The sequence below is a fragment of the Heteronotia binoei genome, chromosome 21, assembly GCF_032191835.1.
Source record: "Heteronotia binoei isolate CCM8104 ecotype False Entrance Well chromosome 21, APGP_CSIRO_Hbin_v1, whole genome shotgun sequence".
NCBI lineage: Eukaryota > Metazoa > Chordata > Lepidosauria > Squamata > Gekkonidae > Heteronotia > Heteronotia binoei.
Window position 1 is genome coordinate 149836636 of NC_083243.1, and position 17024 is coordinate 149853659.

The 17024-nt window shown below is 39.7% G+C and overlaps 1 protein-coding gene across 18 annotated transcripts in view; it reads right to left on the bottom strand.

Annotated features, from left to right (window-relative positions):
* Positions 1–17024, bottom strand: part of SOX6 (SRY-box transcription factor 6) — an 841142-nt gene that overhangs the window by 552185 nt on the left and 271933 nt on the right. For 2 of the 18 annotated variants that reach the window (XM_060261704.1, XM_060261699.1), the window contains exon 1: positions 3798–4090. The exons of 11 other annotated variants lie outside the window; for them this stretch is intronic. In XM_060261704.1, coding sequence (XP_060117687.1) covers positions 3798–3874 — 77 coding nt within the window. In that variant the 5' untranslated portion in view covers positions 3875–4090. Of the gene's footprint in view, positions 1–3797; positions 4101–17024 lie in introns of those variants that run through there. 5 more of the 18 variants (XM_060261702.1, XM_060261698.1, XM_060261700.1 and 2 more) reach the window with 5 other exon arrangements.

Here is a 17024-nt window from a genome sequence, read left to right on the forward strand (position 1 = left end):
TCCATACAATCTAAAATTAGACTTAACCTGTTAGAAACCATAGATGGCTGTATACGTCTCCATAGTCAATTCATTTATCTCATAGCTATGGGTGGCCCTACCATGTGGATCAAAATGATCCACTCAGGGCTAGGGGAGATATTTTGGCATTCCCAGAGGGAAAAAACCAAAGATTTTCAGAAAAATCTTTAAAACAGAAAGGGATGGGGTAAAGTAAGACACAAAATAGTTACAGATATTGACTGCCCAAAATAGTTAAATACATGGAGTTGTAAAGCTACAGTACTGCAGTCGGAGCCCTCTGCTCATGACCTGAGTTCAATCCCAGCAAAAGCTGGTTCAGGTAGCCGGCTCCAGGGTGACTCAGCCTTCCATCCTTCTGAGGTCGGTAAAATGATTACCCAGCTTGCTGGGGGGAAAGTGTAAATGACTGGGGAAGTCAATGGCAAACCATCCCATAAAAAGTCTGCCATGAAAATGTTGTGAAAGCAACATCACCCCAGAGTCAAAAACGACTGGTGCTTGCACAGGGGGACTACCTTTACCTTTACAAAATAGTTAAATTTTGGGCTGTATTAACAGAAGTATAGTGTTCAGATTATGTGAAGTGATGGTATTGCTCTACTCTGCTCTGGTAAGACCTCACCTAAAGTATTGTGTTCAGTTTTGAGCACCACATTTTATAAAGGATATGGAGAAGATGGAACGGGTCCAGAGCAAGGCGATGAAGATGGTGAGTGGTCTGGAGACCAAGTCCTATGAGGAAAGGTTGAAGGAGCTGGGGATGTTTAGCCTGGAGAGGAGGTGACTAAGAGGTGATAAGATCACCATCTTCACGTACTTGAAGGGCTGTCATATGGAGGATGGTGCAGAATTGTTTTCTGTTGCCTCAGAAGGTAGGACCAGAAACAATGGGTTGAAATTAAATCAAAAGAGTTTCTGGCTCAACATTAAAAGAACTTCTTGACAGTTAAAGCAGTTCCTCAGTGGAACAGGCTTCCTTGGAAGAGGCAGGTTTTCCTTCCTTGAAGGTTTTAAAACAAAGGCTAGATGGCCATCTTGACAGCAATGCTGATCCTGTGAACTTTGGGGAAGGAATATGTGAATTTCCCGTATTGCGCAGGAGGCTGGACTAGATAGCCCTGGGGGTACCTTCCAACTCTATGATTCTATGTATTGACTATGCAGACAATGCAGAAATACAAAGAAAACCCAATGGACATGCACCATGAAATTGACAGAAAACACCCGGGCATATTAGGCTACTATTATAATTATTTGGTCCCGAAAGGATATTTGTTCTGTTGATGATATTTGGGATGTCTATAGTTTATCAGGAGAAGGCTCTTACAATGCCCTGAAGGGCAAAAATGAATAGGGAATGTAAGTAACAAATAATTTCTGTTGCTACTCTCCACTTTACCTTGTATGAAACATATTGAGAAAACCAGGAATGATCTTGATTAACTGATCTATATATTATCAAATGAGAAATCAGCATAAGTAAACACGCACAAGAAGCCTGCACAATTTCCTTAAATCTGATGTTAAATTACAGTTGGTCATATATTTACTTTCACATCAGCCCTCTAATTATTTGCAATCTATAAGCTGCTTTCTGATGTCACTATTAACCAACATTAAGCAAGCATATATCAAACCCAGCTTGTTCCCAGGTTACATACATGCCTCCTTCCTTCCTCCTGCCTTCTGATACAGAGTACTCTGAAGGAATCCCAATCAGAAACTTACACCAATTAGCTGTATGAATGAAAGCATGCAGACTGGCTACAGTTAGGCCCCCCTCTGAAAACTGGAAATCTAGCAGGGAGAAAGCTAACACTCATTAATGCTATCTGCATTTGTACAATGATATCAGAATTCATACACTGTAGCCAGAGTTAATTTGTAACCAGGATTCCTTCATCAGACTGCATGAGGAGGGAGGAAAGAGACTCACATGTGAGCCCAGCAACTAGTTGGTTTGTGTATAGCAGCTTAAATGTGAAGTTTGTAAATAGCCATTTATTTACATGTTGCTCTTCTCCAGATATTGGGCAGGTATGGTGCTTCTGCTTAATCTAAGATCACAGAAGAAATTATTTCCACAAAGACCATGGTGGCAGCAAATGACAGTATAGACCTGGCAGGCATATACAACTCGGACATCCAGTGTATTTGAACATCAGGCATTTTGCCCTCAAAAGATCAAATGCTGTAATAGCACTGTATACCTCACCTAAAGAGATTTTTGCCTCTATTTCAGTTGTGTGGTGGTTTAGACAAACACTGTTTTATATATGACTTAGAATAATGTGAAAGTATTTTCTAAAAATTGAAGAATAAAATGTTTCAGCATTTCAAAGGGGTGGACTTTTTTGCTGTTCTATAGATGGGATCTGCAATAAAAATCACAATAGGGATCAGCAAATAGGACTAAATTAGGCTTTGAAATCATTAGGTTTTTGTTTCGTTTTTGTTATTGCATGTGTGTTTCTACCCTCAATGGAACCGAATTGACAACTTTCAGATCAACACCTCTTTAAATTCATGAGCACATACAAATAAGCAATGGTAATGTTTCCACCTATGAAATGGCACTCCAGGTGTTTTTCATATATGCTTGGCTCCAACCCCTACACTAACTGCTGTTATTGCAGAACAGCTCACCATGCAGTCCTCAAACTGAAATCTGTTACAGTACAACTGAATAAATACCTTTGCAGTGAAAGGACTGTTGTTTTTTTCCAGGAAGAAAATTTGAGAAGTACCAAAGACTTCCATATCTTAAATCATTACCAAATCACTTCACTCTGCTAGAAGTTCAATCAACTATCAAAAATCAAAACCAAGGTTGAAGAGTATCTGTTGGCAAAGAAACAATAAATTTCTGTAAAATGTGGCTGCACATGAAGATGAACAGCAACATCATTTAAAATGGATAGTGGCGACTGTTAGTTTAAATGCAATCTTAAATATATGTTCACAAGCTAAATGCTATGAATGCAAGAGAACTTTAGAATGTAACTGTGGTGACTAGATACTTGTAAACAAATTGAAGAGAATATATTTCACAGTGACAACTGAAAAATTTCTAAATGGTTACAAAAAGCAGTCAAGATGATTATGTGCTGCAAGTACTGCTTAAACTACATGCAAAAATACTAATTTCAATTTTTAAATAGCTTTTTTAATTCCTTTAACAAAAAGTATCTCTTAATTTTAGCAAAAATTATACCTTGATTTCATTTAATTTCATAATTTTAATGCAAAGGAAAAAGTCAAAACTGCACAACAGTCACAACCAGGCTTCTATAGCTCTTACTATGAAAAGTGCTAAAAGCATACCACTATATCCCCTCAAATACCAAGCTGTAATAATTCCTGTCAGCATATTTACTATCAGGTAATGGAACACATTTCATTAAAAGGCATGATATATTTTTGTTATGGAAAAGTAGTCACCAAATCATAAATTCTACTGACATCATCTTCTGAAAACAATTCTTTTACCTTTTATTATGGATCAATACACAATGGTTTTCACAGGTCATCTATTGAATATCCAAAGTGGCTTCCAAGAGTTAAATTGCACGCTCTAAAAAGTTGCCATACCTCATATATTCCAAAATTAAAGCCAAGACTCTACATATGATTTTTGTGTTGTCTTTTGCAAAAGGAAATATTGTCAGTTTTGAAATGTATAAACTGAGTTCGTAGCTATAAGTTATTTCAGTAGCAGTCAGAAAGTGATGGAGAAATTATAGTCACTGTTAACAGACACATGTAACACTCACACAGTATGGTTGTTCTTCCACTTCTCTGTCTTGCTTTCTCCTACCATCTCAGCCAGCACTTCAGAACTAGATGGCATAACACCTTTGACACCTTCCCAAAACACAAGAACCACTGTCAAGTGTCAGGAAATCTCTCTAAATTAACCTCTTCCAACTCTCAGAATACCAGAGCTATCCATAAGGAGCAGAGAAGCAGCCTCCAGCTTGTGCCACAAAGCACTGACAACTCTCTCCAGCAATTAAAGTTGATAAAAACATAAAAGCTACTGGAAGACGTAAAGGAACTGGGGGCCTGTTGGGAGACAGAGAGTAACCCACATGCCTTCTGCCACCGCTGCTACAGTTAAGCAAACTTTACAGCCAGTCAAGCCATCATCCAATAGAGCCTATTTGCTGAGCAACAGTGGAGCTTTGTGGTTTGCTTCACAGTTGACAGTAAGTTATGAGCCCTTTGTGAGCACAGGGGAAGGAAAACAGAGATCGGAATTTGGCAGGAAAATATAATACAGAATTCTCCTGTCTATGGAACCTGAATTTTTGTGAAAACAATCAAGCATTGTTGAAAGAAAGAAAAGCAACTTTGACAGATGAAATATAGAGGGGCCCCTTTTAGGAAAACAGTAAACAAAGCACCATTCAGGCCAGGTCCATTCTGTCATTTATAAAGATAGTTTCTTCTGTGTGGTGAGAGTTTACAGCAGAGTTCAGATTCAACAAATCAAGTGTAAAATCTCCCACAGTCTGCGTTAAAACAGCTAGCAAGGAAAGGACAGGAATGCCAACGAGAAAATATCACAAGATTTTCTGTTTGAGAGGATACAATAAGGAGACGGGGTGAAAAGAAGCTCTAAGAATAAAGTCTAAAAGACAAGCCAAAAAGCTAAACAATTGTTAATTATAAAGAAGCTAATTTTTCCTGAGACAGGAAAAGAGGAGGACACTGGGGATCACTCAATAGAAATATGAAAGGAAGGAGCCCATTCTTGAACATAGTTCTTCAACAATGTCTTTATTTCTCCAGGCTGGACCTCATGAGATCACCATTGGCATGAAAGGCTTGAAAAAAGAAAGAACTTGGTCTGGTACTACTATAGTTTGGACATCTGGAATGTCAGCACACAGTGCACTACTTTCTCCACAGTATCTTTATTCCATTTTCCTAAAATAGGCATCCTCGCCAGTTTTAGTCACCCAGACTGGAAAACTGTACCACTCAAAATGAAATGAAAAGCATTTTTGTTTCCTTACACTGCAGAACAAGTAATAAGATTTCTGCAGGGGCAAATTAAGGAAATAGCATTTGACATGCTGTAGCTATGGCTTAACAGTGCCTATTCTTTCAATGTGGCTGGCAATTATTTTGTGGCTATGGCTGGTGCAAGTTTCAGGAATCAGCGGGGCTCTAAAAGACATACAGAGAGAAGGGAAATTCAGCTATCACAGTAATTGCTAATGCTTTAAATAGGAGAAAGGGACCACAAGCCAGTAAAAACCCAGTTAGATTCAAATGACACATTACTTGCACATCATTTGGAAAACATGAAAACTCTTTGGTTCAGCTACAGCTAGCTAAAGTAACAGTCTTCATTGTGTGCTAATCTGGAGGCCAACCAAGCCACTCCTAAACAAATAATGCCTGGTAAATTCAGAGAGAGAGAGAGAGAAATTACTCGTTTCTTTATTTAGATTACCAAATCTATTTATTTCACCAATGGAATCACATAACATTTGTGTTTTAAACAGTCCTTTAAAACAAAGCCTGCAAAATGCAGAAGTGTGCCAATAGGTCAAGAATAATAAATGCAAGCATGCATATGGATTCAATGTGGTAGATTTATTCAGCTTCAGTTAATGGTTTCTATAGAGATTGATGTCAATCTCTCTGGCCTTTCTTGTGTCAACAGTCAGTTACAACAGAGAAGATCATGGCTTTTGCCTTTGATTAGAAGAAGCATCTTTCTGCAGTTTACTGAAGGTCACAGCATTTGCAACAAGTTCTCTCTTATTACAAAATCCTGTGTGTAATGTATACACTTGTGGGGCATACCAAGAAGAATTTATTTTATAAACATAGGTCAAAAAAGGTTATAAAAAGTTATAGTGAATTACAGCTTTTTCTTACCCACTTAAGAAGCTCTGGGTGTCTTAGGCACATCACCCTGAAAAACCATGAAAACCAAATAAGACTAACTAAGCTGTCAAAAGGTGACACACCACCGCAACCCAATATGTTATTTCTACTGTCAACTTGCTGTTGTCATAAAGGACTGTCATAAAGGTGGGACAGTGAATCATGTTCTTTAAGTGTCTTTTAAAAATAAATTAAAGGCTGTGTATTTTGACCACGGAAAATTATACATGGGTACGTTTTCCCCTCTCCAAAGTTATTTGCAACTGGACAAGAAAACAAAGGAAATACAGCACAATACAGATATATTAAGTTGCAATCTAACCCTTAAAAATAACACTGGTTACAAAAATTTGCTATAAATATACAGAAGATAGTCTGAAGAAGTTCCTTTAAGGTGGCAGTCAAAACAAAATACTACAATGCTGCTACCATGACATCAGACTCTATTATCATCAGAATAGCATCTTGACTCAAGAGAATCAGCTATAATACATGCTTGAAATGAAAACACTACAGTTTTCTTTGACACTATTTACCATGCCCCACTTTAAGAACAGTCAGAAAGGAGCAGTGGGATAAGAAAAGAGGGTGGCAGTTGAGAACTTGTATTGTGAACACAGGACCACCAGGATGTGAACAAGGAATATGCAGCCAAAGCAAAACTGCAAACAGCTAATCTGTAATGCGTAAACCAGCTATTTATTAAGTGCTGTTTACATTCCTCCTCATATTCTAGCCATCTGTTTTCTCCTACCTAGCACTCTGCATATGTCTCCCACAGCAGGTGAGAGCATTCACGCACCCTCTGTGAGCAGCTTAAAGCACATCAGGATTGAGAAATGTCTTATCTCTTTAAATAGGAATAATGTGATAAGGTGAGACTTTATTTTAACTTCCCTCTTAAGGGAATTTCTGAAAACTTGTCTGTCAATATGACCAGGTCACTGCATGACTCAGTTTCTGTAATTGCTCTGTATATGGGTTTCCAGCAATGATTCTCCACTGCTTGTAGCTTGTTCAGAGGAGAGGTGCATAGCTGCTTATTGCCTTAAGCAACTATGATCAAAACATACCCATTCTGGGTTGTGTACACTGCCTGCCTGTAGGATAACTGTTTGAATTTAAGATTTCATTACATTGTATGTTTTAAACCTTTACCTTTTTATTATAATCCTGCTACAGAACCTCACTCCACTCACTGTCTTTGCACATACAAACCCTTTCAACAATCCTTCACATACAAACCTTTTCAACAATCTCCACTTGTGGAGTAGGAACAGGCAAATAGTCCAAAAAGAGGCATAATTTCTAAGACCTTCCCCCCTTTTCAGAGAAAATAATAGCATAACCCAGGCTTTCATCAGGTATGCCGAGTTCATACATTGGATTAGGAGGAGGACAGAAAGCAGAATAAGTTTAGAAGGCAATTTAGAGTTCACAAATGAGGAAAACATTGCCTGAGTTGTAGGGTGCGACAATGGGAAACCTCCTTCTTGTCTACAGAGAATCATCACCATGTTTCCTTATAACAAGACTTATTACCTATTTTGTGTCAATGTGGAAGAATGCAATATAGTGTGATAACTGAACTAGTTTACCATGTCACCCTTAGTACAATCCAAACACTATGCATCATGGTACATCTCCCACTTTAGATAAATGAACAATTATGGAATTCACTAACAGATGAATTAGTGAAAGTCAGAAAAATAAATTGTTTTAAAAGATTAGGCAGAATTAAGAGATAAGCCAGATTTATGCAGGACAGGTCTATGTGTGGCTACTAGATATAGTGCCTAAATGGAACCTTCACATCCGCTAGTAGTAAATTTCTGACTACTAGTGCAAGGAATAAACATCAGGCGGGAGTCTTGACCTGTATGCCCTCTTCTTTGGCCCCTGGAGTACAAAAGCAGGGAAAGGATCTCCTCCCTGTGCCTCTTGGAGACTCCGAGAGACACAGGCGGTGAGGCTTTATCTCCCCCCCCCCGCCCACTAGGGTGCAAAAGCAGGGAAAGTATTCCCCCCCATGCTTCTAGGACAGGGGTGGCCAACAGTAGCTCTCCAGATGTTTTTGCCTACAACTCACATCAGCCCCAGCCATTGGCCATGATGGCTGGGGCTGATGGGAGTTGTAGGCAAAAAACATCTGGAGAGCTACCGTTGGCCACCCCTGCTCTAGGAGATTCCAAGAGGTGCAGGCATTGGGACAACCCCTTCTCTGGGGTCACTGTGGCCCGATTCCTCCATTCTATCCTATGGACCCCAGATAAGAGGTTTAATGTTACAAACCCCTTCTGTAACGGCCCAATCCTTCCATTCTATCCAATGAGCCCATAGGTTAGAATGGAGGGATTGGGCTACCACTGTGGTGTGATGCTACAGAAGGGGTTTGAAACTTTAAATCTCCTCTCTGTGGTCGCGCTGCAGTGGCAGCCCAATCTCTCCATTCTATCCTATGAGCCCATAGGATAGATTTGGCCAAAGCAACCCAAGAGAAGAGGGGACGCAAGTAGTTAGCCTTGCCTAGGTTGCTAAAGGGTCTAGGGCCGGGCCTGCACACAAGTCCAAATTTACTTGGTCACCCATCCAAGGCTGGCCCAAGGTTTTCTGGCACTCAAGGCAAGCTATGACCTTGGCACCCATCTAGTTCAGCATTCCATTCTTTACAGTGGCTAACCAGATGTTTTTGAGAAACCAGCAAACATCACACAAGGGTGCAGCTGCCTCCACTATGAACCCTAAGCAAGTGGTATTCTGACATACATAGGCCTTTGCATACGGAGGTTACATTCCAGCCTTTGACCACCCTCTCTTTCTCCATTACTACCTCTACCCCACACCCACCCCCCAATATTCTAAGAAAGATTCACTGTAGTAACCATCTGGACATTTCTACTTGATCAACATGTATATGCAGTGAATACAAAATACAGTATATTACATTGTTTCCAGTGTCAGATCTTGCTGAGAGCAATGGAAAGAGGTTGCTGAGAGCAATGGAAAGGCTGATCTGCAACCCACTTTCAGAGCCTTCATATCCACTTCTGGATTCTAACCCACAGGTTGGGAAACACTGCTCTAAAGCATTTGAAAAGGATTATATTCAAGTGCTGCATTTCAGAAATTAAAAAGGCTATGTTTTATCATACAAACACTCCTGGGAATGTATACACACAAACTTAAATAACAGTTACTGGAAATTTGCAGAGACCTCTTTAGGTAGAAACAACAAAAATTCCAGGACAGAATACTAGAACATCAATAAATCAAAGAGTGGGAGGAAGGGATTGGAACTAGAGATAATGCACTAAGAGTGAACTCATCATACAGATGCTGTCAGATCTATACGTGTACAATGATCTTATGTAAAGAGAAAGGCTTGGATCCAATCAAATTTCCCAGTATTGAAAAACCACCTAAACAGTTAAGCTGGGAAACATGGAATATTTGTGAACAAAAGCTATATGTGATGGGTTTATAGTAAGAAGGAAAACTGAGCAAGATTGAGCAAAAAACTGACTGAATCAAACCCACAACTGGAATTAATGTGATATTAAAAACTGTTTATTATCAAAACTGTTCTTTTAGTTCCTCAATACATTATAATCCAGACATCAACTACAAAATATGTCCAAGTTCATCATAAAGAGTTTATCCAGATGATTCATGCTGACATTATATGACTAAAATTAACAATAACTGAAAAGTATGTTCATATTAGACCTTTCTGGGATCTCTTTCTTTCTCATTCTCACTTATATGAGCTTCCCCTCCCCCTTATCTTTCTATCATAAAAAGTACAGCATCTCAATAATAATGAATGAAAGTCTTAAATTATTATTTTAGCAGCTTAAGAGATTCTCACTGATTTTAGTGAATTTATACATAGAAGTTTTGTCTGGCACTTTGCAGTTTATATAAACTCAAAAAGAGTCAATGTTCATTTTTTGCAACTAGATGTAGATATGTCAGTTTGTTTCTACAGATTTCTCCATATCAGCAGCAGTATTAATAAGGTTTCTTTGAAAAAAAAAGTCATAATTCTTAAAGTGAATTAGCTTCAAATGTGGAGATGCAGAAACAAACCTATTCCTAACATGTCTTTGTCTTTATTTCCATTACTTAGTGAGGTAAGCAGTTTAGAAAAACTCCAAGACCAATAAACTTTCTCAAGCAATGTGGGAAAATGCAACAAGCAAGCGAATGTTGGACAGATAGATGATTGTCTCATAACCTTATAGGGAAAGGGTTTCCATCTATCCACCACCATGTTCTCTAACTGTACGGAAAGTAGATCTAGGTGGGTAGCCGGGTTGGTCTAAAGCAGGGGTGGCCAAACTTGCTTAATGTAAAAGCCACATAGAATAAACGTCAGATGTTTGAGATCTGCAAGACATGAACATCAGATGTTTGAGACCCACAAGACAGAAGAAAGGAGGGAGGGAAGGAAGGAAGGAAAATAGATGGGGTGAAGGGAGTGGTGGAAAGAAAGCAACTTTTAACTTGAAATGCATTCTCCAAGCTGCCAGTTGGCTTGGCTTGGAGAAGTGATTTAAAGAGATAAATGCCCCTGAACAGCCCCTGCTGAGCTCCCTCCAAAATGGGCAGGGGGCGTGCAGAGCATTCTTTCTTTGCTCCATTCAGAAAGAAGAAAGAAAGTGGCAGCCCCTGCTCAGCTCCCTCCGAAATGGGCAGGGGGCTGGGCAGGGGGTGCACCGTGCAATGGCATCACTTCTGGGTGACATCATCACCCTCCATGCACAAAGTGCGTGTAACTGGAGTCCGCAGGGGGGGCCACAGCACAGGGTTCTGCCTGGGACGGCAGAACCCCTAGCACCGAGGCTGGGCCACCCACTGAATGTCCTGGAAGGTTGAAGTGTTCTCCTACAGGTTTCTTAGTTTTATGATTCCTGATGACAGATTTGTGTCCATTTATTCTTTGGTGTAGAGTTTGACCTGTTTGGCCTATGGTTCTCTACATAGGACACTCACCATCCAGGACACCTCAGTCTCCAATTATGATGGATTCATGTCCTTGTGATGTTGTTCCCCCCAGCTGAACCCTAACAGGTGATAGTCATACAACTAAGCTTACAGAAAGTAAGCAAATACCCACCTCACTCACAGCACATTAGATGTACTGAACAAGTTCAACTCTATTGCTGTGCATCATGTATTCCACAGACAAAGAATATGACATTTGAAGCAAAGACATCTTGTTCTGTGGCAACCAACAAAAGAACCACACAGGTTTGGTGTCCTGCTTCTTTTTCTTCTAATAAAACAGGATTACAGATCAGGACTTGACATAGTTATCCCATCTTTGATTTGAGCAGTTATTGCTGAAAACCAGACATTTTCCATAACAGGTTTTTTTATGCAGCTCAGCTTCTTAACTGCATCGCTCCCCTTACAGAAATAATTGTTTTCCAGGCCCCCACCCTTAGGTTTCCCATCCCCCCCCCCAAAAAAAAGGTGGTTTGAAAAAATACATGGGGAACTTGAATAAAAATGCCAAACTCTCTGTAACCCAGTGCAGTTAACAACCTGTGCTGTATCAGAAACCCAGTATTAAATAATGGCTATGAGCATAATACTAGCTTTCTCAAAATGTTAAATTCTTATCGCAAAAGGATATATAGTCAAATTTTACACCCAAAAAGCAACAGTCCAGGTCTTGCAGATATTTTTTTTCTAATCTTATTCTTTGTGCTCCCTCTAATCTCAGCTGCTTCTATTGTATGTGCATTAGTAAAAAAATGTAGCTGTTTGCCTTAACTTTATTTCTCTGCATATACCATATAGCAGAAAATAACTGAATCAATAGATCATACATTTATTTTTATGATATATTATGCTGTTTGATGTCATGTTGACATCCAGTTGATGTTTTTATTTTTTTGTCTTTGTTTCTGAGTTTCAATAAAGAAGATTTTTTAAAACTTTTTGTGTTGATGAGTTAGAGTACTGACAGACATAAGGTTCTCTTTTATGATGTATTGCCAGTTGAATGTATAGAAAATATATAGACAGTTTTCACTGGCAGTATAGCATGAGAATTGGATAACTCAAATATGGAAATTCAGAAGTACATTCCTCTAGCTAGACATTAAAGAGATAATACACATTTCAAAAAAGGGATTAACTCGAGTAGATCATCATCCCCTATCGAGCCTTAAAGGAATGCAACAGCTCTGAAAGGACTGAACCTACCAGATTTCCCCTATCACCCTGGCTATTTCAACACAGTAATATCTCAGGTGATTAGGAAACCCATAGTGTCAATAAGGATTTAGTCTGTGAACCAGAAGCAAAGTTACAGTAAAATTTGATACACAAGAATTCAATCTTTAACTTATCTGGAAATCTGAAAGGAGCCTGGGACCTTCTGCATGCTCACAAGGTGCTCTAGCACAGAGCCCTGGCCTTACACAGAGGCCATCAGTAGTTTCTACTAGGGTGATTGGGGAAATTTTAGTTTTGTACCTATTGGTTCCATTTAATTTTTTAAACAAGATTGATTAATTATTTTGAAAATTATTATTCAAATGTTCATTTCATTAAAAGTATTTAAATATATTAATTCAGTATTAATTCATATTAAAGTTTACAGGATGCTGAAAACATTAAAGGTGGCGATCCATTTCTTTAGCAATTTCTTTCTTCCCTTGCTTTTAAAATCATAAGTTATATGCAATTTTCAAATGGGAGAAAATGTCTGCATTGAACATCAGCAAGCAGTCAGCAAAATCTTCAATACACTGCAGGATCCATTCAAAACTCTGTATGTAAATCATGAAACATTCATTCAGCATTCTACAGAGAACACAGTGGCAAGCTGACATTTGAAATGAGACTTTCAGTGAGTCAGATAGTAGACCTGGACTGAGAATTGTTAAAATATATTACTGAAATGCTTGTTAAGACACTAAGTGCTTAAATCAAAAGGATTTAAGGGACGGTGGCTCAGTGGTAGAACATCCGCTTGGTAAGCAGAAGGTCCCAGGTTCAATCCCTGGCATCTCCACTAAAAAAGGGTCCAGGCAAATAGGCATGAAAAACCTTAGCTTGAGACCCTAGGGAGCTGCTGCCAGTCTGAGTAGACAATACTGACTTTGATGGACTGAGGGTCTGATTCACTATAAGACAGTTTCATATGTTCATATATGTTCCTTGCAGTCAACCTGGGCACTATACTATTAATGATGCAATTACAATTATCCTACTTTATTCACAACATATATAGTGCTTCATAGTTCTTACCTTCACAGGGTAAGTTAGACATGGATAAAAGAATTGTCCATGTCTTCATAAATGTGCAACAATTTGAGTCTGAGCTTCACATATTCAAACCCAAGTACAATTTACTGATCTTGCCTGTAAATCCTACAGAGTGTGTGTGTGTGTGTGTGTTGGAATATAATATAACGGATTTAAAGGTTTTCAACCAGTGTCATCTCTTTGAGGCAACACTAGCATTTGCCCAGAGCACTGTTCATGAATCATAGAGGTCCCCATGTGATGTCATTTCCAGTTCTGTACCAGAAATGATGTTGTGCTCTAGCATAATGCCAGCTCCCATTTGGCTCCCAATTCCTCCCTGATCCTGCTCACATCTTTCCTCACATGGGGCAATGAATAGTTTATCAGGTGCAGATCCAAGTTAAGATGTGTTGTTGTGCCAGTAGAACATCACAAGCAACCAGCCACGCCTATTTCTCTGGACAAAAGTTGGGAAAGGTTAAAATTACTACTTTATATAACTAATTCTCAATGTGACCCCATCTGTAGATGCTTAAATCCAGAGATTGGGATCATGGGAATAGTTTTAAAAAATGAATGCTTACTGCAGCCTTCAAGCCTTGGTTTCTGTGAGTAAAAGTCAGGGGGAGTGGGCAGAGCCCTGCCTTTAAGGGAGGGCTAATCAGGGTCAGGCCTGGCAGTAGCCACAATGTCACTTGCTACCAAGCAACTTGCATGACTTATCCAGGCCAAGCTGCTTGTACTGTTCAACAGCAGCCACCCCATTAAAGTCATTGTGGTGTAGTGGTTAAAGTTTAGGATCTGGAAGAACCAGGTTCAAATTCTTACTTTGCTGTGGAAGCTCACTGGATGACTTTGGGCCAGTCACATATTCTCAATTTAATTGACCTCACAGGGCTTTTCTAAGGATACAATGAAGGAGAAGTGAATGATGTAAGCTGCTTTGGGTCTCCATATTGGAATAATCTGGGGATAATGAAGTCAATAAATATAGCTGAAGATGTGGGCCAGATAAAAGGCAAGTTGGTTGGTGGCTAGGGAGGAGAGAACGAAACAAAGAAAGGTGAGGATATCGGGATTGCCAGGAAGAGGGGAAAAGGAAATAGCGTGGGGAACAGGGCTAGATTAACAATTAGGCAAAGTAGGCGCTGGCCTATGGGCCCCCATGCCTTTAGGGGCCCCAGGCTGGCTTTCCGCCCCAATTTTCCTGCTGCTTGCAGCCCTTAGAGCCTGCACGCACAGCCAGTGCCTGTGCTGCTCTTTGCCTGATTTGCCTGGTGAGGCTGCTGCTAGCATTGTCGCCAAGTTTGCCTCTCTCTGCTTCTCCACTGCAGTTTTGTCAAAGGGGCTTTTGAGAAGGTGCCCTCAGGCTGGACCAAGGGCGATGGGCTGCAGGGTGAGTGCTCCGACTCTGAGATAATTTGCAAAGGCCCCCCTGAGATTTTTACTGCCTAGGGGTCTCTATAGGGTATATAATATAGTGGGCTCAATGCAAGGAAGAGACGCAGTTGTAGCTCTCTTTATTCAGTACAGTATAGTAATGGCTGAGCTCTAAGACTGGGTTACTGGGCCATCGGGGCCAACTATATACAGTTCAAGGTTCCCACGCTCGGCGGCCTGTGATTATAGCAGGGCAGCAGGGATTTGGATCCCACTGCCCATTGTTCCCTAGTCCCCAAGTTCAGACCTAAAGGCTCCAATGAGCCAGGCAGGAACACAGGCAATAGCATCATTAGTCCACATGCACAACAGGGTATAATCCAGCACTGATGGGAAGGAGGATATAGGGAAAGTGCGTTCCTTACTGGGCAACTGGGTATAGTCCATTAGGCAACACTACACAACTGGGTCTAACCTAACCTGGCAAGTTTTCCTTGGGAGGAGCTGTCAGAGAAAGGGATGGAAAGCAGAAGATAAAGGTAGGATGGCTAGTGGATGGAAAGGAAAAAAGAAAGCAGGAAAGGGCAGGAGTCTATGAAGGCTTTCAGGAAAGTGATAGAGGACATAGTCCAGGAGGGAGGGAAAGGTGTCCCACAAGTCCCTACAGGTCCCCCTGCTTGTTCATACTCCTCGTGTGTTATTTTGTATCTTCCATTAAATTACCATTTATTTAATCTCCACTGTTGGTTAAGCCATCATTTCCTACTTCCCCCTACTAATGTGTAAATTCAGACCAGGGATGTCCATCTCCCCCCCCGCCCCCCCATTTTGGATGATTTTTTAAAATGTTGATTTTTAATTCATGAACATCTTCTATCCTCTTTCTTTCCCCCTCTTCACTCATTGAATGAGCTGGACTGCTTTATTGGCTGATAATGTTATCATCAAACACTCCCAACATTCCTACATTTTTAATACCTCAAAGCATTATCTCCTTTTTTTCAAAACATATCAACTTTCAAGTAAAAACATAAAATTACTCCTCTCATTTCTCTCATTCTTACCATTGCACTTTTTCTCATTTGCAGTTAAGCCCACAAATTAAATCCAGTGCAAACAGCAAAAGCAAATATCTTTAGAAGACTAGACAAATATTTAGGAAGCAAAAAAGAAAGAGTGCCTCTATCTCTAGATCTTCCTCCAACTTGTGTTTGCCAGATAGGATTTTACCACTTTTGTGTGCTTTAAAATAATGAGAACATTGTAGCTTCAAAGCCTGCACTTCACAAAGTGTATGAAGCCATAAACAATAGCAGCTGAATAACAAATGTCAAAAATTTATACTAGGTCTTTTATCAAGACCGTGTAGAAAAAGTGATTCTATAAAAAAGCCTGTAATCTGACAAACTAATACAAATTCATTTTCAGGCAACATCAGTTTAAACACTGGAAACTATGACTAAAAGCAGACAATTTTATCTGCTTTTACAAGACCTGGTTTCTAAGTATTGTCATCCAAGCACTGTAAATTTATCTAAATAGGCACAGTGCAAGATTGGGGAATAGCATATACACAGCATTAGCAGGAAAACTCATAATAAATACACCTTTGGGTAGCAATTACATTTGCTGGTATTGAAGTATACAAGCAGAAGCATGGACATATCCATGAAAAAGTATTTTTCCTGTGACATACCCATGTTGAAAACAGGAAGCCACTATGTCAACTACATAGCTTATGTTGGTCTAACTCAGGGATGGCCAAACGTGCTTACCATAAGAGTCACAGAATAAACATCAGAAGTTTGAGGGAAGGAAGGAAGTAGAGATGGAAAGAAAGCAACTTTAAATGCATTCTCCAAGCCACCAGCTAGCTTGGCTTGGAGAAGGACTAAAAGAGACAAATGACTTCTCCAAGCTGGCCAACAGGTGATGGGGGCTTCGAGAGCCACACAATATGTGTGAAAGAGCCACATGTGGCTCCCGAGCCACAGTTTGGCAACCCCTGGTCTAAATTATTTTTGTCAAGCATAAAGGCAATTGCCAATGTGGAATGTGGGGAATGGATATGCTGTCCACATACAAATGTTGGTTTACAAACTTAATACTGTGCAGCTAAGCAGCAAAAATAAATGTAATGCAAACATGAACTCTACAGCTATTAGATAGGGTTGCCAATTCCCAGTTGGGACAAACCAAAAAAACTGTGGAAGATTAACAAAGTCCCAAACACTAGAAGTTGCTACTGTTAAACCTAGTTCCAAAACTCTCTTGAAAGTGAAACAACCTGAAGAATAATTTTTTTTTATCTCAATACTACATATATTTCATTATTATCACAGTAAATTATAAAAAAACCCATAAATTATAACAACCAAAGTCTCAGTCCATTCAGTCCCATGTATGCATGTCAGTTTCAGACTTCAGTAGCTTATTTCAGACTTCAGTAA